We start from the raw sequence: 23,572 nt of genomic DNA, 5'->3' as shown, positions 1-23,572 counted from the left end.
ACACATACAGTTAATGAAAACTGAAGAAATAGGCACATCTGAAGATATAAATGATACAAGATTCAGATGACATGGGATTGAAAGATGACAAGGAATCATTTTCTATAAGTGCTGACAGTGAGAAAGAAGAAATTTTTAGCAAGAGTCAACATCAGTAAGGTTAAAAAATAATAATAATGGAGAGACACTAGTAAAGACCAAAGCCAAGACTTAGGTCTCAAGGGTTGAAGGGATGTTAAAAAAGATCTCATCCTCACCAGCTACTGTCCCAAAGTTCATATTTGCAGCAAAGCTCCCCCCAAAAGCCATCTACTCACGGTCTCCACATGCACTTGAGCTGTCTGTCAAGTTCACCGATGTTCTCCATGTTGCTAAATTCAATGGTCAATTCTTAGTCCTCATCTTATCCTATAAGCAGAATTTGAAGCAGCTGATTACACTTACTCTAGTGAGCTACTCTTCCCAAGTCTCCTTTATGGGATCATCCTCACTTTCCTGACCTCTGAACTTTAGAGAATGCGAAGGGTCAGTTCTCAGACCACTTCCACTCTTTATATTCACTCCTAGGTGATCCCATCCAGTCTCACAGCTTTAAGTACTGATATCTCTAAAAGTCACATCCCTAGCGCAGACCTTTGTCCCTCCTTATACAGCCAGTGGTTACTTACTGTCTCCAACTGGATATCTAATAGGCATCCCAGAGTTACCACATCCAAACCTGAATTTCTGATCTCTCTCCTCAAACTTTCTCCTAACAGTCTTCCCCTTCTCCGTAAAAGACAGCTCCATTTTGTAGCTGCTCAGCCAAAACTCCGGGAGTCAGTTTTGGTTTCCTTCTTTCCCTCACTCTGGGAATCCAATCCAATCCATCAGCACACACTGTTAGTTCTGTATTTCAAACGTGTTCTGAGTCCAACCATTTTTCATCTCCCACCCTAGTCACCATCACCTCTCACCTGGGTTATTGCAGTAGCCTCCTAACTGCTCTCTCTGCTTCTCTCATTGCCCCACTTCTATGTCCATGGAACCATCTTAACATGTAATTCAGCTTATGTCACTCCTCCACACAAACCCTTCCAGTGGTTTGCGTCTCACACAAAGTCCTTCCCATAGCCCATTGAGGCCTACTGACCTGCTTCCCTCACCTACCCACAACCTCTCTGATTCCTCCCCCAACCATCCTCCTTGCTCACTCTGCCCTGGCCACCTTATAGCCACCTGCCTCCTTGGTGTTCCTCTGACAGGCTAAGCACACCTTGACTGCAGTGCCTTTGCACTAGAAGTTCCCTCTGCTGGACACACTCTTCTCATTTCTTTCAGGTCTCTGCTAGAGTGTCATCTCATCAGACAGGACCTTCCTGACCAACCTATCTAAAAGGGCATTCTCTGCCACTCTGTTGCTTTTTTTTTTTTTTCCCTACATAGCAATGATCACAGCCTGATACTAGTTTATTGTCTCACTTCCCCCACTATTACATATCCTTTACAAGAACAGGAACTTACTGTTTCTGTGATTGTTTATCCCCAGTGCCCAGAAAAATGCAGGTACTTAGTAGACATGCAGTAAACATTAGAATTAGCAAGACAATTAATTGGAGCAATGGTCACATAACATTTTGAGGTGATTCAAAGTCACCACTTAAGGCACCCGATGTCTTAAACAAGCCTTCTGTACTTCAGAGTGTGGAAGACAGCTTCAGGAAGGCCTCAAATGTTTAGGCACATTCATAGACTTACTCATGCTCTAAGGTTTTTGGAAACACGTCATTCTAACAGGCTTTATAAGGGAATGACATCATCTACCCAGAAAGATTTCTGAGAGAAAGACAGAGCCCATCTTGAAAAGACAATGCTCACTATTGATTTCAGAGAACTAAACAGGGTAAAGTCTTATCCCCGAGTCAAGGTGGCATGGAATATTCTCCAGAAAGCACATAGCTTGTTCTTACTTCAGAGCCTGAAAGTACAATCCTGGGCTGGAGCTCTTCAGAGACCACATCGATCTTGATATATGTACCTGGAAGCTCAGACGCTGAACGTGATAGATTCATTGTAATATGTTATACATCTTTCAAAGTAAGCAGATTTAGAGTTCATTAATTCTCATCAGAAAAAGTTTGTTTGAAATGTGTTCAGAAGAAAGGCACTATTTTTCTATCTCTTTAGTACTTACAAATGTTTAGAGATAAGTATGGTATTTAAATCTTCGGGATGTGTAAAATTGTATTTAACAGCCTTTTTAGACAAGGCATTAGGAATACTTTAGAGTGTTTGCCTATTGCATTAATTTTAATTATACTCCACTGGATTCACAATGCTTTGAAAATGCTTTACAAAATGCCCCCAAGATCTTTTATTAATCGCAATACAAGCACCATCAAATTCAAACGCTGTTTCTCATTCTGGGTAGCAGCAGCTTGCCTGCGAGCGCCCTCTTCTGTTTCAAGATAATACCGCAAATTGTATTACAGGGAATTCACAGCAATTCTGGATAGTACAAAAATGGGCTTTTCAGGAAAATGTCAACACACACAATCATATTATTTAAATATGCTATCCTCCCACCTGAGGTTTGTACGGCTTTTCTGGAGCAGATAGATGAGGCGAAGATGAGGGAAATGTTGCAGTCCCCGAAGTATAGTGGTGATTTGCATTTCTTCTCTAGGCAGTCTCATAGAAATGAAGTTTAATCTTTAAAAAAAAAAAGGGGCAACTCGTCTAATCTGTTCTCCTACAGACAGGACATGATTTTAAGGCATAAAATCACCTGGAGCTTTTATCTAAGGTAGTTTTTGTAACTCACCTATTTGCTTTCTGGCTAGCAATTCTGTCTTGCTTTAAAAATTGACAAATTCGTGTTTAGATGCCAGGTCTAAGCAGGATCTTATTAACAATTATAGCAAAAATCTTTTGTTTCCGTATAAACTGGGTAAATATGCAGGCAATCAGTTTGAGCGCCATGAAATTGCCATCAAGAATGGTTAAATACTGTCAGTTTCACATGGTTCAATTAAATACCTTGTCCGTCTTGTCAATTTAATAGCCTTGTCCCTTAGGACCCTGGGTAAGAGCACAAAAGGTCCTGGGAGTAGAGTAGCTGCTGAGAATGGGGAGGGGCTGGAAGAGACCCAGCAAAATGTAGTGAAATCACCTTGTGTCTACACAAAGAGTTGGGGGGCGAGTCTAGGTGAAGTTGAGACAAAACAGGAAAGAAATGATTGATGGAATTTGAGAAATTTTGTTATAAATAGGATTGGTTTATGTTACTTAATCTTTTTGTTGTTCCTGCCCAATGAGAATCAAGCCCTGTTAATTTCAGTAGTGGCTAAAACAGTTCCAAATGATCTGGCCTCTATGAAGTTTCATTTCCTGATGCAGTTTTGAAATTTAACTTTACTATAGCTAGATAAGAATTGAATTCCAACACATGGCAGCTTCCTCATGAAAGGGCGGTGGAGAGGTTGTTAGGTTGGTTTTTATTAGAGCTGATTTATCTTCATATCTTTAATGCCCCCCCAAAACACACACACTTTATCTGAAATAGATTCTGTAAAATTGCAAAAAAATAATTTTCTAAACTTAAAAAATTTTCTTTACATGCACATCATTTCCAGTTGCCAAAGTTTGAAAGTTCCTTAGAATTCTCCTGGTGATAAAGTTCATCCCGTTGGGAAGAATTGTGAAAGACTAACTAGTTCATTTATCCAGGTTATCAACACCTTCATTGTCTTTGAGTTATTTTACAACTCTGTAAATTTTAGAAAACTGATAATAACATACATGATCTTTGTCCATACAAATGCAAATTAATTAGGGGAAATTGATTATTGATATTGGCCTATGGATAGATCCATTTTGCATCTATTTGTAAATTCTTTTCAGATTTTCCTGTACATGTCTCTGCTCTTTGAATTCTCCTTAGAACCACTTGTAGCGTCTTACCAGTTCCCGTGTTAGTTAATGAGTTAAGTAAGATCTTGGGCATCTACTCATATCATTTATGAGAGTAATGATTATATCCTCTTTTAAAAATCATCCTTTAACATCACCAATTGTAGTCTGATTGTGTTATTTTTCCAGGATGTGCCAAGACGCCATGTACACTGAGTCCTTAATAGTGAAGCAGGTATACATTTGCCTGACAGAGTCAATTGGTTAAGGTTATTGAAATTGATTTCATACCTTAAAAAAAATCGCCCCAGACCTTGCAAAAGAAGATATAAGTCCATTGCACAGCAAGAATCATTTGAAATACATCTTTAATTTTTAAAAATCTATATGCAATCTACAAAATACTTCGTTACATGATTATTAAGGCTCAATCTGTTTTATATCTGTATTGATGACATAAAATCATATTTTGAATAAGATATAATAATACTTAGTCATTATTAAGGAAGGCCTTCTGACATAATTTATAAGAGAAGAAGGGCTATATCGAAAGCACAGACCCAGAATGAAGGGAACTAAAGCCCTAGAACTGTTTAATATATAAATCAGGTCAAAAAATGCCAGCCTTTATTTATGCTAGGAAGGGTTTTTTCCCATACTTTTTTTAATGGATAAACTATTTCTATCCCCATAAAAAAAGGAAATGTCCTTAAATTCAGATCTGTAAACTGATCAGGTAACCATCAAGCCATGAATTCATTTACTCAGCTAATACGATCGTTTGACTGGTAAGGCAACCAGGCCAAACCAATTAGAGCAGAACAATTCATCCCAAACTGGCCAACTCCTTGGAAGTCTGCCATTGTGTCAGTTAAACAAATGACCCCAAGGGGGTCAAACTTATAAAGCATTGATCTAAATTACCTAAATTAAAATGCTAGAAAGGAGTAGTTCCTCCTTCATTCACTTCCTTCCTCCATTCCCTACCTTAAAAGCAGGAGTTTTTATTGTTGTTGTTTTGAAGATCATCATTTACTTTCTGGCAAAGAAGATTCTACTTCTTAATTGGTAAGTCTAAGTGGACCCTACCTGATTTTTCACTTAGAGCATCGGGATCACATTTGACCTTCTGCCATTTTTGAGGTCAGAAGAATTGTATTAAGAAGCCTCTCCACCGGACACGGTATGTTAATTTAACGTTAAGTAATGAATATTTAAGGATCCTAATAGATGTGCAAATGAACAGTTAAGCTGCAGCACCCCGCTGTTCCTGCCATCAACCTTTGCATTGCTGCAGAAACTCACTTGGGCTGCAGTCAGCCTTTTGTTACCTTTCCAGCACTGAATCTTGAGACGTTCCTGAAGGCTGAAGGGCTGGTGAATAAATGACCCCAGCAGTGAGGTCCCCACACATACTGGCAACCTGTGAAGCCTAAGGAGTGATTAATTGAACCCTGTGCTGAAATTACTTTGAGGTGTAAATATTCATCAAGTTCATCTGAATCAGACTCTGAGTTCTTTATAGGCAGGACGCCATAAAACAGATCTGCAAGGACCCGCAGCAATTAACCCAGCTATCGCCCCTGGTATCATGGAGCAGCATCAGGTTCGGCCCGCCTCCATATTTGTTCTGAGCAGATTGAAGTCACTCCAGAATGTGCCACACCAGATGATGAGGCCGGATGGTGGAATTCTTTTTAAATGACGCGCACATAGATTTGCCCTCCTATACGTCAACAGTGAGTCTCAAGCATATGATATTATGAGCAATACATCAGCTGAAGTTAAAAAGAGCAATACCAATTCATTTCAACAGTCAACTTCTGCATTCTTTGCCTTTACAGTAAAATAATGAAAAGCATTAAATCTGCTGATTGATACAGATCATAAATGTTTGTTTTATAAAATCTGCATTTTTTAACAGATTAAAATGAATGTAATGTAACATTAAATAAAATGTATGAGACAAACTCTGTGGGCCAGCAAATAATGTTGTTTGGAAGAACGCTATTATATCAGTTTTGACTCAAAACAAATCTAGTAAATAAAGAAAAATACCCACTAATCATATTTAAGGATCAACATAAATTGAAGGTACATTAATACCACATGTTTTTTCCACATGTTTTTCTGACTGAAAAGAATACCTAGAATATAGATTTCCTAAATTTAAAAGTCTGACCTTTCACTATAAACACTGAAAGGAAATTATAAACAGAATTATAACTGCTAATGCCATTGGCTTTTCATTAAAAAACAAACATTTACCTGGCTTTGAAGAAGAGAAAGATCACTTCTTAGAAACGTAGATAAAATAATCTAGTGTCTTTCACTTCACTCACCTTTTAAAGAAAATTACCCTAAATTAAGCAGAATTAGCATAAACAGCACGATAGCAGAGCTAACATAAAATAATCATAATATGATTTAGACTTCTACTCAAGAGAAGCTTGTGTTAATTACAAAAAAAAATACTTTATCAAAATACATTCTTAGAGTCTGCACTTCTGGGAAACAATATTCATGAACTTTAAAAATTCATTTTTAACATACATAAATATTTTAACTAGTGTCCAATACTGGGATTCCATTTTGAAAGGAATCTCTCCAAGCAAAGGGCAATATGTCTTAGTGATTTGTACTGAAATATGTATATCAACAGAACTAGCTTCTTTGCAGCACACACCAGAATACAAATGTATTTTGAAAATAATGATACCGTGGGTGAAAGATAGGTACCGAATACAGCTGATGGTTACTCACCAGTGTGGTAATAGGACAGGAAGATAAATAATTCCGAGTCAGAGATAGTCCCACATCTCCATGTTAGCCTGTGGTTTCAACATCATCCTACAACTAACCACGTTTCAGACAAGAGCAAGAGGGAAAATTAAGTACTTCGGTTTACGTCTCCTTTGATTGCCTCGTCCTCTAGTACTAGTGCTAGCGCAATAAGAAGAGGTAGGGGCTGGAGGATAATAACTATGGCCCTAGGTAACCCAGAGGGCCAAACAATCAGCCACCAAGTAATCAAAAATCAAAAATGCTTCGGCCAAGTGGCTGTCAGGTCACAATAATAGCGCCTTTGAGTTACACTAGGAAACAAAAACATCATGAAAATTATAGACACATTTTAGATCACACCCCCAGGGCACAAACATATCAAAAGCATAAAGTACAGACGGTTCGGTTGCAGGTCTAAACTTCTCTAAACGTAACCACTGGACCTGTCATTTCCACTCTACAGTAGCAGAACTTTGTGTGGTTTCTGTGAATTACGTATTTGGAAAGTGGGTCGTCATCACTGACTCTTGCTACTCCTACTGAGTTACGCAGTCACCAGCTTTATCTGGGTCTTCTCCATCGATTTTAATCCACTTCTTTTCTATTTCAACCTGTCATGCAAAAGCAAAACAGGGGCAGCATTAACAAATGCAACAGAGCACAACATCTCTTCAGTCCTCATTTGTAAATGAGGCAAGGACTCTAGCCACCTCATCCTTTGGACACAAACACAGCCCCTCTACCCTGTCGTGCCCGTTCCCAAGTGAAGCACACTGCTCTCTTTTGGGACAACAGAGTCTCCCAAATCCTTCCCTTCTAGGGTCAGATCTGGAAGAGGACAAACTTTCTTCCAAGTCAGACACAGGTTTTATAAAATGTATACAGACTACATATACTGATAAGACATTTACAAATCTGGCTAGACATGCGATCAAAGATGCCCCCGAGTATCATATATCCAGCCTCTGGCCCACCTGAGATTTAGAGCACACCCAAAATCATCTCTCTAACTGAAACTAGTTTACAACAGTAAACAGCTGGGCCAAACCATCTGCCTGCCCCTCTTCTTTTTCATCTCACCTCAAACGGCACTTCCTCACAGAGGCCCTCCAGGACCACTCTAGATAAGGAAGCCCTCCATCCCTCTCTATCCTGTGACCCTCTTTTACTCTCTTCTTAGAATTTGTCACTACTTAAAATTATGTTATTTGCTCTTTTACTAATTATTTTTTGTTCCGCCACTAGAAGGTAGGCTTTATGAGAACAGGGGGTTGTCTTTTGTTCACCTTTGTGTTCCCAGCATCTACGGCAGCAGCTGGCGCTTTGAAATTGCTCAATAAATACTTATTAAATGGAAGATAACATTTTGAAACTGACTGCCACCAATACTATTAAAGCTAGAGAGACTTTGGTATATAATTGTGAGCGGTCCTCTACAACTATGTGAAACTGGCACATCCCACGAACAGCACATAGTATAAATGACATCTCCATGAGCACCTGACACACATTTCAGTCACACGTAATACTTAGATGCCTAGTGTTACAGGTCAGGTTCCCCAAGAAGCAGATGCTGAGATGGAGACTGATGTGCAGAAAGTTTACTGGGGAGGGCTGCCGGGGAGGACACCTGACAAGGAGGGGAGGGAAGGGAGCAGAACAGGAAGAGGCAGAAGTCGGGCCGCAAAGCAGTCACAGTAAAGGCTTCAGCCGATCCCCAGGGAGGGCTGAAACTACGAAGGCCCTGCAGGGTTATTCCAACTTGAGGTAAAAGGGTCTTTAGACCCCTGATCCACCAGTTACTGGACACAGGCTGCTCCAGGAAGGGGGCGTGACCTGGAGCATGGCATCCTTCTTCATCCAGGGCAATTCCCAGCTGCCGAGGGAATAAGTCCTTCAGTCCTGAAGGGGCTGCACAGAACAGCACCCATTCATCATTCATTTTACCAATAGAATAAAAATCACTGGACCCAAACATACAGGCTTCTGAACAGATAGTCCAAAATAAAGAAAAATCCAGACTTGGTTACTATATTATAGAACCACCAGTTGGTGCTAATGATGTCTTATATAATCATACCATTTCAAGATACTATGGGGGACTTCCCTTGGGGCGCAGTCGTTAAGAATCTGCCTGCCCATGCAGGGGACATGGGTTTGAGCCCTGGTCCGGGAAGATCCCACATGCCACGGAGCAACTAAGCCCGTGCGCCACAACTACTGAGGCTGCGCTCTAGAGCCCGCGAGCCATAACTACTGAGCCCGCGGGCCTAGAGGCCATGCTCCGCAACAAGAGAAGCCACCACAGTGAGAAGCCTGCACACTGCAACGAAGAGTAGCCCCTGCTCGACGCAACTCGGGAAAGCCAGCGCACAGCAACGAAGACCCAACACAGCCAAAATTAAATTAATTAATTAAAAAAAAAGACACTATTGGAAATGTGTGGCAGAGGTTATCTCTATATGTAAGTCTGAAGATAAGAAGGAAAAGCAAGTTTAGGAACAAACTTGTACAAGTGTATGTCACTCTTTAACTCATCTGGCGCAAGAATGCAGATGAGCTGATGGTGAACATTTAAAATTGTGGTGATAGAGTAACTCAGTATTTCCCAAAGAGTGCTCCACAGAATACTATTCCAGAAGATATTGATAGGTGTTTTACAGGAGACAAGATTCCATAATTGATGAGTTGGGAGAAACTGAGTTAAGTTTAACAAGTTTCCTTATTGCAGAACTTCTCAGAGCCTTTGTTCAACATTAATTTAGTGTACGATGTTCCCCAACTTATTTTTTTCTTGGGTCATTATATGGGACATATGTTCCATAGAACACACCTTGGGAAATGCTGTTCTAACAAAACCTTTATTATAAATATGCTTCTGAAATGTGAACTTATTTTTAATGCCCCATTTTTCATTGAGAGCTAAGTACACAGCACTGTGTCCTCAGGCTTCCAATATTCTCTAGAACTGAGGGGAAGAACTAGGCTCACTGCTGACCATCCCTCTTTTCTAGGTCAAATACACACATACACACACACAGTCACTTAACAGGGCAAAGCAAATATCTAAAGCCAAATCAGGTCAAAGCTTCGGAAGCCCCAACTTGAACTCAAGGGCTTCGGGATGTACCTGGATGTTGTAGCAGGCTCGCTGATGAACATGTTTCTGTGGCTGGACATCACTCTCCACCCCCAGAGACCTGACCTCTGTCCTTGAGGCACAGGTGTCAAGAATCCCAAACTGAACAGTAGCAAATGGATACCAATCAGAGGGAATTTCTTGGTCTGATCCAAGTTCTAGTTTGTATGACAAACAATGGGGATGATCAGGACCTTGAAGAAAAAAATCAAATGGTCAGCCAAAGTATTTCAACGGCCATTGAACATTTCTCTTGAGCATAAGAGGCGTGTATCCCTCTCTTTAATAAGCATTTCCATTAGCACTATGGTTGTGTGAATTCCACGAAACGACATACAATCAAAATTCACAATTTTGCACTAACTGGAGGGAAGTCTACCTGCATTTTTAAAGTACTAGCTTTGAAGTAAGTACAACTTTATCATTATATAGTTATATATGTTAACTCCCAAAATGTTTTCAATGAGAAGTATGCTGTTTCTTTTTTTAAAAAGAAAGTTTAATATTTCATTTAATTATTCAAATAAAACAATGACCAACAATACAGCGATCAGAAAAATTTAGAATTATATCAAGTTCATATGTGAGTGCCTTATATTGGGTGATTCTAATTCAGAATAATAAAAGTATGCTAAGTTTTTTAAATGAAAAGGTGAGTAATATTTATATTAAGCATCATTATTTGGCTATAATGTGCATAAGATCTGTAAAGAGAGAAAACTTTCTCTTAAGTAGACTGAATAAGATCTTACAGTAATTCTTAATTTATTCATTTTCTTACCACTCTATTTATTGATAGATAATGCAAAGGTAAATTTCAGCCTAAATTAGGTCACATTATAAAGAATTATGATTTTTTTAAAAAGTTAAACTTAATGAAGTTTTTTACATTTCAGAAAATATTCTAGGCCAAGAATTCTTTTTTTAGTAGAATGGATTATTTTTCAGTACACTAATTCCCACTCACCCTCCTTAAAGCTTTGACTGGAACAAATGTACCGTGTAAATATGGGCATACTGACTTTCAGTGTTTCAATGCAATATCTCTTTTCACTTCACTTTGCCATATATTGAGCATCTACTCTATGCCAAGCCAGGCCCTGTGCCAGCCTAGGGATATCAGATATACACAAAAGCTTTAAGATGGGTCAGGTACTGTGTGTGTGTGTTTATGTGTGTGTGTTACAATGGAGTAAAAAATATTTTCAACGTAATCACTATAGTAACCCTATAAATGTTCCATGATTCTGTTGCTTTAGCCCACAGCATCTACATATCCCATGCAGCTATCTTTACTTAAATTAAATGTATGAGATGACAATAATTTCAAAAGCCAGATTAAATTACTATACCACTGACACGACTCAAGAAAGAACATTTCCATCAGAATATAGCTTTAGGCACAAAAACAAGAGTTTAAAGGATTTCACTTAATTCTTAAAAGATAAATTGCCTTTCATTCCTTACAACCTGTTTCTTGTAGAGAGACTAATAGAATTCTAAGGCTGTAAAAGGCCTCGAGAACTCATCCATCAATTAACCAACAGATGCTCATTAGCATTTCCTCACACTTGTAGGGGAGGACAACAGCGGCCTCAGAGGTGCTCTAAGCTACCCAGATCACTGCAGGCAAGTGATAACTTTGTTCACACACACACAAAGCCAGGGGAGAGTCCACAGTCCATTAGCCTTTCTGGCCTTCTGTCTGCAGGATACATAAGTTTATTTAAACTTAATTCAGGCAGTCTTCAGTCCTTTATGGCATAGTGGTTAAGCACATAAACACTGGACTCAGATGGCCCGGGGTCAGATCCCAGCTCTGCTACTTAAAAGGTGGGGGACCCTTGGCAAGTTATTTGATCGCTCTGAGCCTCAGTTTCCCCATCTGAAAATGGGGGTGATGATGATGATAACAACACAAACCTTATGGGATTGCTGTGAGGATTAAACAAGCTAGTTGGCACACATAAGAGCTCTAGGGACGTGGTATACTAGAGTGGTATAGTTAGAAGTGCACAGTGCTATTCTATTATAAATTCAGTATTGTTATTTAATTACCATAATTTTGCTAATGAAAGCACCATGAATTCTACCCCCGTAGAGCTGAAAATGATATTGGAGATGATCTAATTGATATTAGATGTGAATATTGATATTCACATTTTAAAGAGAAACTCTTTTGGAACTTTTGCAATGAAAATCACCCAAGCTGAAGACCTAGTACTCCAAAAATAGGTTTAGAAACAAAACCTTTCTACCCCCTTTTCTAAAAAACTGGTAAAAGGAGAACGTTTTTCCTTTCAAGTTTTCTGGCATATTTTTCCTGGCTTTTAAAACTCTAAATACTCTACAGTGTTTAATAACTCACACTCCCTTTGGACTTTGATATCCATTAAGAGAAGTATCATGTCCGTCCTTAGCACAAGCCTGGCACATTAGGGGCTCAAAGGATATTTGTGGAATTTACAAGTGAATGAACAAAAGATAGAGGAAAATCATGTTATCTCAGTACTGACCACCAGGGGGCACTCTCGGGCTTCGGTAATTAGTCCCTCATCACTTTCTAAGGACCAAGAATGCAAATCACGAAATCTATTTAGGTCTAGTAGATACCGGGTCCCTCTTGAACCAAAATATTTCACACGTGAAACTGAATTGGTGAGAGCTGGCGGGAATGAATGGTAGAAGGATGACACAAGTAGTGGAGGAGGAGAGAACAACCAATGTGCTGAAGAGAAAGCAAAGAAAAAAGTAAAGGCGAGTCATATTTAAAAATTGGTAAAACTGGGAAAGTGGAGACAGATACATTTGTTAACTGACCCTCCACCATGCTCACTTCTCTTTCTAATTCTACGCTACCATATGTACCCTCTATGACTAATCGGTGTTTTCAAATGTCCTCATTTTCTTCTCCCTCTCCTTCCTCCCTTTTCCTCTCTCTCCCTCCCCCTCTTTTTCCACCACCTTCTCTTCCTCCTTCTCCCCCCATCTCCTCCTCTTTCCCACCCCCAGCAAAATCTGTGCACAAGAAACTGTCCTCTGTTGCCATTCACACCTTAGCCTGAATGAACTATCTGGGGCCAACCTTTCTTGTAAAACGAAAGGCTCACCCACCGTTAAAGGAATATTAAGCATTGATGTGCTGGTAGAAGAGACATTTAAGGAGCCAGCATCCCTTCCCACCTCCCCTGATATCACATGTAAGTTATTTCACCAATAGGAAAATTCAATTCCGATCTCAAAAATCCCCAGGAAAGGGGCATAAAAATTTTTTTAATTAGTACATATACTTCATACATTTTTTTAGTTTCCTTTCTAAAAAAATTTTTTCTAACAGGTTTTTCAGAAACTAGCTTGAAAGGGTAACGTTTTAAAGACCCTCTTTTAAAATCCTCTGTTCTCTAAACGCCCAAGTGATTTTAAAATCATATAGAAACATCGAGATACTCTAAGTCCTTGCTCCTCTACGTGAGGTCCGTGGCCAGCCGCGCTGGCATCACTGGAGCACGTGTGGGTGACACAGTATTGGGGAGCCCCACCTGCTGATTCTGAGTCCACATTTTTACAAGGTGATTCATATGCACACAAAAGTTTGAGAAGCACTGCCTTCGGATAAAGATTTCCTCTCTGCCCCAACCTTACTCTTCCTATGCTTCTTCTCAAGAAGCAAAATGCCAGGCAGCCTCTTACTCTTTGCCTTATCCTCCCCCAACCCCTATCGTGGAGAAGCCTCGGCGACAGGGCCACGTGATCCCAGAAGTGTCTGGACCCCAGCCTGGCCCAGAGCTGCCCCCTGCCCCCTCCCCCAGACTCCACCAGACACAGCCTCACTGCCTTTTCCCGGGCCTCCTCTTGGTGCACAGACCTGATTTGAACAAAGCAGCTTTATCCCAAAGAATTTGGTCAGTGAATTCTCACCACGTAATTGTCTGGAATGCTCACATTCTATGTGAGCCTGGTGCTATGACAGTCTTCCACAAATATTCCCAAAGGCCAAGACCAAGTCCAGCCAGCCTCTCTGGGAATGCACACTCTTCGAATTGTTCTCAGTGAGCTCAACTGCTGGTAAATATGGATGGGAGGGCAATAACAGGGAGACACAGGGATACACAGCAGGGAGGAGTGATGCCTAGGAGGCCATGACAGGTCTCCCAGGAGAGGTACGAGGCCAGCTGCATGGGAGAGCCTCTTACAAGCACCAATAGCTGGGCCTCACCCTGGGAGTCTGATTGGTAGGGATGAGGCCTAAATATGGGTATTTTAAATATTAAAGCTCTAATGATTTTAAGGACTCTTAACATGCAGCCAGGGCTGGGAAACAGATTTTAAAAGGAGGAGAGGCTATCTCAGCTAATGGCACCACCCGGACCTCTTCCCAGCCCCTCCCTTCCCCCCAGGCCCACAGACCGTTGTCACTGTCTCGAGGTCACCTCTTCTGAATTCGCTCACCTCTGTCTCAGTGCTCCCACTGCCCTCCACCTTGGTCAACCTCTCTCCCCTCCTACCAGCCTCCCTGCACTATAATCTGCTCCTGAATCTTTCCTCTGCAACGTATGCCTGACTTTCTAAAACAAGGTAGGATTCTGTCACAGTCATGCCTGAAAACATTCCTGAGGCCCTGCTGACAAACTCCACACCTCACAGCCTGGCTCACGACCCTCTTGGCAAGCTGGTTTCTTCTCCAACTATCCCCTCGGCCCCATAACTCAGGTAAGATCCCCCACCGACACGCCTGTGTTTCTGCTGTTTCTATCCTTGATGGAGTCCCACTGATTCTCACAGGCCAAGCTGAAGCATCGCCTCCCCAGCAGAGCCTTCCCTACTGCCCCCTGCAGTTGATGACTCCTTCCTCTGGGATCCCTATTAGATAACGTCTGTACATGTTCCAGAAGAGAAGAGAGCAGATTTCCACAGCTCATTTGGATAGCTGCTTCCGCGTCTGCCTCGCCTACTAGACTTATGTTTCCAGACAGCAGGGATCATGTTTGCATCTGTATCCCCCAAGCACCCAGCACGGAGCCTGTACCTAGAGGAAATTCAGTGGTGTTTGTGGAATGGACGTGTGAATGAGTGAGCCCTCTTACTAAATTCTTGTTGACTGAATCAATTAACTCCACCATTAATTCTGAGAAAACGCACTGTTCTGAACAGGATCATTTTCACAAGAAGCTTTGTATGTTGTTCTCCTTCCAAAATTAGAAAAGAATGATTGGTACAGGTTCTCAGTTTGAAAACAAAAGCGTGGTTGCCCCGGAGGATCTAGCTGGAGTGCCTGCTCCGAGGTAGAGCAGCTGGAGTGGGCTCATTGCGAACCTGTCCCCCTGGCCCTCTGACCCCAGCTGGACAAGCCAGCAGGCTGAACCCTCTGTGCTCCTCTCTCAGAGGCAGGAGCATTGCTGCAAATCCATGCAAAAGGTGCCCCTGACCTTTTGTTCTGGGCCCAGTGACCATCCCTAGGACCAAAGGAGAACAGGAGTCAGGTTATCACCCAGACCTCAGGGGACATCTGTGGACCGAGGAGGTTCCAGTTCGCGTTCCAGCCTACCTCCCCCTTTCCCTTTGTGTTCAGCAAAATAAAAGGCAACGATATTCTGATTTTTATAACGTCCCTCACCTAAAAGGCAGCACAAATAACTTTGAGAACAGATCCCCTGGAACCACACACTCAAAACCTCAAAATCTGTTTCCCTGGGGGGAAGATAATCTGAGAATGCTTTGAACTTGCTCCTCCAGCAACGTTATCAAGAAGGCAGGAAGCATTACCGCTGTGGATGATATCCTGGAAGATATTCCCATCATGCTGGAGTTGACCAAGAGGTACCGTTAGAGGCCACGCCTGTGACCACGCTATCCTATCACTGCCTCTCCCCGCCCTGGGCCTGGGCTCTCCTGGCTGCTCCTTGGGACTAGAAGGTAACCACCAACTACTGTGAGTCAGGAGGACACTGTGGAGGGGAATTTGGCATGAATGGAGAAAAGCAGGGAGTGTCAGGAAAGGCTACTGAATGGGGGCTTTCCTTCAGCACAGGGGCCTAGGGCTCCTCAGCAGCCAGCTGTGTCTCTCACCTGCTGGGCCCTGTCTGTAGCTCAAGATACAATCAGTCGACAGATGTTAAGCCAGAAAACTGCAGGGCACAGACAAGGTGGCATGCTGCCCCTTAGGTCCACTGTAGTCTGGGGCTAGCTCTTCCGGCCCCAAAACAACACGAGACCTGCAGAGCAGTTTCCCTCAACCTGGGTCATACATTAGGTTCACCTGGGGCGCTCTCAAAACATATGGGTGCCTGGGGCCCTCCCCCAGAGGTTCTGATTTAATTGGCATAGAGTAGAGCTTAAACATCAAGGTTACTTAAAAGCTCTCAGGCTATTCTGACAGCCAGTTTTGAGAAACACTGCTGTAGGTCCACCCTGAACAAAAATGCTTCCTCTGCAGTCCATAGCGTGGAGGGCCCTAGGATGTAATTAAATTCCCCTGAAGGATTAGACCAGATGTGAGCTATTTGGAAACAGGGATCAATCTTACTTCTTTTTAGCCCCAGCACCTGATGTGGCACTTGGAATACAGTAAGTGCTCAATAAAGGTTTGCCTAAATGATGAATGCATCAACTCAGATGCCCCAAATCTGCCCCCAACTTAGCTCCATAGCCCAGCGTTCTGCCAGAAGTAACTGAACTAAAACAGGCAGCAGCCCTAATTTCAAATTTTGCTTTTTTGCTTTATTATGTTACACCCACTACTAACTTACTACTTTAAAATAAATGCAGTACTAGGGCTGTCTCTTCAAAGTTCTAAGCTTCTAGATTCATTGTTTGCCTTATAAAATAAAAAAAAGTAACTGAATTTTAATGCTTAATTAAAATTAAAACAACTTGTCAAGATGGTCAAATTGGTCAATTCAGCAAAAGAAATTAACTTGGGTAAAAATGAAAGGTAGTCTTATTTCAACAAGCAGGGAACAAAACCTAAGGAGGAAGTGGTACTGGCTGAGAATACAAAAAAGTTCAGCTATGTTCAAGGATGACAGATCTTAAAAGGTCAGTTAGGGAATCTAAGCTATATGAACAATCATTTTAATATCTGAGGCTGACGGTTGATGTCAAGAAGTCCAACTAGAAATGTTCCCTCGGTACCACCATCCATAATAAAATCCTAGCCTCGGATGGTGTTTCTTATGATACCTTAAAAAAATGTTAGGCTAAACTTATCTGGTAGAAATAGGCATATGGGGACAAAATAAACCAGCTGTTTGACTAAATGTTCCATCTCCCACCCAGCGCTGTAAGCATGGCCTCAGCTGAATGACGTTACCCCATCTGCCTCAGCCTGGTTTCAACCCAAGGAGGAGGGGGAAAACATTTAAGTGATTTCACATGAAAATCAGCTTGGAGTGTTGAATATTTACTTGAATTTTTATCAGGAAGCCGGTCTATCTTCCATACGACGGCCCGGTAGGCACTCTCATATTTTGCTGACCCCACAGTGACCTGTATGACAGGTTCAGATTCAGGTTCATGTAAACTCCCCAGACACGCCCGGCGGTTCATTTTGGCTTTCAGGGACTTCTGCCTCTGGAGGTTCATGGTCCAGAGGGCCTTGATCCACTGCGATGGCACAGGAAAGTGTATCATTATGTTGTCACAGGACCTCAAGGATGGTCTCTGGACCAACGGGGCCATGCTGACAAAGGCCTGAAGCTCCACATACGCCCCCTGGACAACCACTACAGACTTCAGGGAAAAGGGAAGGTCTTCGCCGCTATACAAAGTCTTGAAACGCATCAGCTCAAACCGGCAGGCATCCAGAGGTACGAACTTAATGATTCTTGATTGCTCAAATTCTTGTGCGTTCACACACTTATGGAAATGATAGTCAAGAATATCAATCCCCTTCTTTTCTGGGTCTTTTTCAAAATAGCATTCATTTCGCTTCTGCAGCTCAAGGTCATTCAAGGTTAAAAAGCATTCCGTGTTCCCATTCACAAAGCAGAGGCACCAGATTTGAGTTATCACAGCACTTTCAACCAATTTTCCTTCTTCTTTAGTGATTTTACCCCAAAAGTTGTCCACAATTTCAAGGAAAACTTCTTGTTCCTCATAGTTCTTCTTTGGTTTTGAAACGGCTGGCAGCTTCGTCAGCTCCTCCTCCACACTGGTCAGAAAGTCAAGGAAGTCATGGTACTCTGTGGATCCCAACTTCAGCATTTGTTCTATGTCTGGCTCGTGAACTACTTCTGTCTTAGAATGGTATTTCCTTTTTTCTGTGTAAGACACATGTTCGATCTTCACAGTATGGATTTTTCCTGTCACACTAAAGTTCTCAACTTTGGGTTCAGAAAGCCTGCAGTATGGATTGAGCTGTAACTCTTTAAATGGTTTTTCTAACCCCTTCTCATAATACATTTGCAAAATTCCTCCAGGTAGGACTTTTAGAAAAATTGGCCCCCACTGACGGGAAGACATCACGTTCTTCTTCTCAGGGATTCTCAACATGAAAGACCATCCGGCTTCTGGCTGACTCCTGAAGAGCATGTGGGGCACAAAGGAAGATGCAGCATCTTCAGCACACAGACGCTGCGTAGACAAATTTCCAAACGAGTCTTGGTTCTCAGCTGATTGGAGATGTTCAAGCTTCTCACAGATGTAGTTGAGTGAACATTGATTTAAGCCTTTTTGATCAATAGGCATCTCTTTGTCTCTTGATGGGACCATCTTTCTGATTCCTGGAGGGTCAAAGGTGAGCTGGGAAGCACTGCCTTCATCTTTCCAAAATGGACTTGAAAAGGCACAGTCCTCCTGAAAATACTGAAACCGGGGAGTATCACTTTGGAACCCTAGGCTTTCAGCCTGGTGAGGGCTCGTTTCATCTGGAAGACCCACTTTGGGAGCTGGATATATACATGAGTGGTCACTGAGTAAGGAAGCATGGGATAAACAGGTTGGTTTAGTAGGCAATATGGAAGAACCTGCTCCAGGTATAAGTGGACTGTTTGAAGATGATTCTGGAATAGGATAAAGCACATGAGTCCCTGCTTTGGGGACGCCAGGAAAACCTGGGAAGTCTTTGGTAGGTGTAGAAAGAGGAGAGTTACTTGGAGGTCCTGGACTGAAATAAAAGTCTATGATGGGAGAGGAGAGAGGGGTACTGCTGGTGGAGGAATATCCACTGGGAAATTCCTTAGTACCAGAAAGGTTCAGTTTAAGTCCATTTGGCCTACAAATGCCTTGATTCTCCAGAGGGAAATTCTTTGACTTTTGAGAAGACTGAAAAGCAGGGTCATCATCAAATGTGACCCAACTGCCTGGGTTTGTGGAGCACATCTTTGGGATCAGATTGTGGTCTTGCCAATGAATCAGATATGTTGTCTCTGTTAAAGGAGAAAGAGAAAATAAGAACATAAAATGAGGGGGAAAAATTCAAGTTACTAGAGGTCATTTGTTCTGAGAAACACTTGGATTTAAAAGTATCCAGATTTATAAATTAACTGAGTTTAAAGAAATGCTTAAAAACTGTAACACTTTTAGGGCTTCCCTGGTGGTGCAGTGGTTGGGGGTCTGCCTGCCGATGCAGGGGGTGTGGGTTCGTGCCCCGGTCCGGGAGAATCCCGCGTGCCGCGGGGCAGCTGGGCCCGTGGGCCATGGCCGCTGGGCCTACGCATCCAGAGCGGCAGGAGAGGCCGCAGCAGTGAGAGGCCCGCGTACCGCAAAAAAAAAGACAAAAAAAAAAACAACTGTAACACTTTTGATGGCTGAATGAATTAAAAAAACAAGATCTAACCATACACTGTTTATAAGAGACCCATTTTAGATTTAAGGACACACATAGACTGAAAGTGAAAAGATGGAAAAAATGTTCTATAAAAATAGAAACCAAAAGAGAGGAGGGGTAGCCATGCTAATACAGAACAAAATAGACTTTAAGTCAAAAACTGTCAAAAGAGACAAAAAAGGGCATTATATAATGAAAAAAGGGTCAACTCACCAGGAAGATATAACAATTAGGAGAATCAGAGCACCCAAATATATGAAGCAAACATTAAAAAACTGAAGGGAGAAAAAGATACCAACAGAGTAGTAGTAGGAGATTTCAACACAGCAATTTCAGTAATGGATAGGACATCCAGATAGAAGATCAATAAGGAAACAGAGGACTTGAACAACAGTATAGCTCAAATGAACCTACCAGACATATACAAAATATTCCACACAACAGCATCAGAATACATTCTTCTCAAGCACATGCATAACATTCTTCAGGATGGATCACATGTTAGTTTACAAAAAATGTTTCAAAAATTTAAGAAGACTGAAATCATATCAAGTATCTTTTCCAACCACAATAGAATGAAACTGAAAATCAACAGCAGAAAAAACCTGAAAAATTTACAAGCATGTGGAGATTAAGCACTACACTCTTCAATAACCAATGGGTCAAAGAAGAAATCGAAAAGGAAATTAGAAAATATCTTAAGACAGAAAGGGCAGACAGCAGAAGCAAGAAGAACTACAATACTGCAGCCTGTGGAACAAAAACCACATTCACAGAAAGATAGACAAGATGAAAAGGCAGAGGACTATGTACCAAATGAAGGAACAAGATAAAACCCGAGAAAAGCAATTAAATGAAGTGGAGATAGGCAACCTTCCAGAAAAAGAATTCAGAATAATGATAGTGAAGATGATCCAGGACCTCAGAAAAAGAATGGAGGCAAAGATCAAGAAGATGCAAGAAATGTTTAACAAAGACCTACAAGAATTAAAGAACAAGCACCTAGAAGAATTAAAGAACAAAAAAACAGAGATGAACAATACAATAACTGAAATGAAAAATACACTAGAAGCAATCAGTAGCATAATAACTGAGGCAGAAGAATGGATAAGTGACCTGGAAGACAGAATGGTGGAATCCACTGATGTGGAACAGAATAAAGAAAAAACAATGAAAAGAAATGAAGATAGCCTAAGAGACTTCTGGGACAACAGTAAATGCACCAATATTCACATTATAGGGGTCCCAGAAGGAGAAGAGAGAGAGAAAGGGCCCAAGAAAATATTTGAAGAGATTATAGTCAAAAACTTCCCTAACATGAGAAAGGAAATAGCCACCCAAGTCCCGGAAGCGTGGACAATCCCAGGCAGGATAAACCCAAGGAGAAACATGCTGAGACACATAGTAATCAAAGTGACAAAAATTAAAGACAAAGAAAATTTATTAAAAGCAACAAGGGAAAAATGACAAATAACATAAAAGGGAACTCCCAAAAGGTTAACAGCTGATTCTCAGCAGAAACTCTACAAGCCAGAATGGAGTGGCACGATATATTTAAAGTGATGAAAGGGAAGAACTTACAATAAGATTACTCTACCCAGAAAGGATCTCATTCAGACTTGATGGAGAAATCAAAAGTTTTACAGACAAGCAAAAGCTAAGAGAATTCAGCACCACCAAACCAGCTCTACAACAAATGCTAAAGAAACTTCTCTAAGTGGGAAACACAAGAGAAGAAAAGGACCTACAAAAACAAATCCAAAACAATTAAGACGACGGTAATCGGAACATACATATTGATAATTACTGTAAATGTGAATGCATTAAATGCTCCAAACAAAAGACACAGTCTTGCTGAAGGGATACAAAAACAAGACCCATATATATGCTGTCTACAAGAGGCTCACTTCAAACCTAGAGACACATACAGACTGAAAGTGAGGGGATGTAAAAAGATTTTCCATGCAAATGAAAATCGAAAGATGGAATAGCAATATTCATGTCAGATGAAATAGACTTTAAAATAAAGAATGTTACAAGAGACAAAGAAGGACACTATATAATGATCAAGGGATCAATCCAAGAAGAAGATATAACAATTATAAATATATGTGTACCAAACATAGGAGCACCTCAATACATGAGGCAAATGCTAACAGCTATAAAAGAGGAAATCTTTTATAAAAATAGTGCGGGACTTTAACACCTCACTTACACCAATGGACAGATCATCCAGACATAAAATTAATAAGGAAACACAATAGACCAGATAGATTTAATTGATATTTACAGGACATTCCATCCGAAAACAGTAGATTACACTTTCTTTTCAAGTGCACAAAGAACATTCTCCAGGATAGATCACATCTTGGGTCACAAATCAAGCCTCAGTAAATTTAAGAAAATTGAAATCATATCAAGCATCTTTTCGGACCACAATGCTATGAGATTAGAAATCAATTACAGGGAAAAAAACGTAAAAAAACACAAACACATGGAGGCTAAACAATACGTTACTAAATAACCAAGAGATCACTGAAGAAATCAAAGAGGAAATCAAAAAATACCTAGAGACAAAGGGCAATGAAAACAGAATGATCCAAAACCTATGGGATGCAGCAAAAGCAATTCTAAGAGGGAAGTTTATAGCAATAAATCCTACCTCAAGACACTAGAAAAATCTCAAATAAACAATCTAACCTTACACCTAAAGGAACTAGAGAAAGAAGAACAAACAAAACCCAAAGTTAGTAGAAGGAAAGAAATCATCAAGATCAGAGCAGAAATAAATGAAATAGAAACAAAGAAAAGAGTAGCAAAGATCAATAAAACTAAAAGCAGGTTCTTTGAGTAGATAAACAAAGTTGATAAACCTTTAGCCAGCCTCATCAAGAAAAAGAGGGAGAGGACTCAAATCAAAAAATTAGAAATGAAAAAGGAGAAGTTACAACAGACACTGCAGAAATACAAAGCATCCTTAGAGACTACTACAAGCAACTCTATGCCAATCAAATGACAACCTGGAAGAAATGGACAAATTCTTAGAAAGGTATAACCATCCAAGACTGAACCAGGAAGAAATAGAAAATATGAAAAGACCAATCACAAGAACTGAAATTGAGACTGCGATTGAAAATCTTGCAACAAACAAAAGCCCAGAACCAAATGGCTTCACAGGCAAATTCTACCAAACATTTAGAGAAGAGCTAACAACCATCCTTCTCAAAGACTTCCAAAATATAGCAGATGGGGGAACACTCCCAAAGTCATTCTACGAGGCCACCATCACCCTGATACCAAAACCAGACACAGATGTCACAAACAAAGAAAACTACAGGCCAATATCACTGATGAACATAGATGCAAAAATCCTCAACAAAATACTAGCAAACAGAATCCAACAGCACATTAAAAGGATCATACACCATGATCAAGTGGGGTTTATCCCAGGAATGCAAAGATTCTTCAATATACGGAAATCAATCAATGTGATACACCATATTAACAAACTGAAGGAGAAAAACCATATGATCATCTCAATAGATGCAGAAAAAGCTTTCGAGGAAGTTCAACACCCATTTATGATAAAAACCCTCCAGAAAGTAGGCATAGAGGGAACTTACCTCAACATAATAAAGCCCATATATGACAAACCCACAGCCAACATCATTCTCAATGGTGAAAAACTGAAACCATTTCCTCGAAGATCAGGAACAAGACAAGGTTGCCCACTCTCACCACTATTATTCAACATAGTTTTCGAAGTTTTAGCCACAGCAATCAGAGAAGAAAAAGAAATAAAAAGAATCCAAATCGGAAAAGAAGAAGTAAAGCTGTCACTGTTTGCAGATGACATGATACATCGAGAAACCTAAAGATGCTACCAGAAAACTACTAGAGCTAATCAATGAATTTGGTAAAGTAGCAGGATACAAAATTAATGCACAGAAATCTCTTGCATTCCTATACACTAGTGATGAAAAATCTGAAAG

General features: G+C 40.8%; 1 protein-coding gene across 2 annotated transcripts; it reads right to left on the bottom strand.

The window, feature by feature from the left end:
- Positions 1–4,236: 4,236 nt before the first annotated feature.
- Positions 4,237–19,148, bottom strand: STON1 (stonin 1). 2 transcript variants are annotated; one of them, XM_024753596.1, is made up of 4 exons: positions 17,218–19,148; positions 9,806–10,008; positions 7,201–7,286; positions 6,686–6,747 (listed from the first exon to the last, which is right to left on the bottom strand). In XM_024753596.1, the coding sequence occupies exons 1-3, from the start codon at positions 19,130–19,132 to the stop codon at positions 7,212–7,214; spliced, it is 2,193 nt and encodes a 730-aa protein (XP_024609364.1). In that variant the 5' UTR covers positions 19,133–19,148; the 3' UTR covers positions 6,686–6,747; positions 7,201–7,211. The 2 variants fall into 2 exon arrangements, with proteins under 2 accessions (XP_024609363.1, XP_024609364.1); XM_024753595.1 differs by having other exon boundaries at positions 4,237–7,286.
- Between the last annotated feature and the right edge of the window lie 4,424 nt (positions 19,149–23,572).

Source organism: Neophocaena asiaeorientalis, unplaced genomic scaffold, assembly GCF_003031525.2.
Source record: "Neophocaena asiaeorientalis asiaeorientalis breed wild unplaced genomic scaffold, Neophocaena_asiaeorientalis_V1.1 scaffold171, whole genome shotgun sequence".
NCBI classification, from domain to species: domain Eukaryota; kingdom Metazoa; phylum Chordata; class Mammalia; order Artiodactyla; family Phocoenidae; genus Neophocaena; species Neophocaena asiaeorientalis.
Note: the sequence above shows the minus strand (reverse complement) of the source record. Positions and strands in the feature narration are given on the sequence as shown.

Excerpts from the sequence above, each read along its gene's own strand:
- STON1 (XM_024753595.1), bottom strand. The coding sequence starts at position 19,132 with ATGTGCTCCACAAACCCAGGCAGTTGGGTCACATTTGATGATGACCCT. Across the intron at positions 10,009-17,217 it reads GCTTCCTGATAAAAATTCAA|GTCCTGATCATCCCCATTGT; the intron begins GTAAATATTCAA and ends TTTTTCTTCAAG. Across the intron at positions 7,287-9,805 it reads GAGCCTGCTACAACATCCAG|GTTGAAATAGAAAAGAAGTG; the intron begins GTACATCCCGAA and ends TTTGCATGACAG.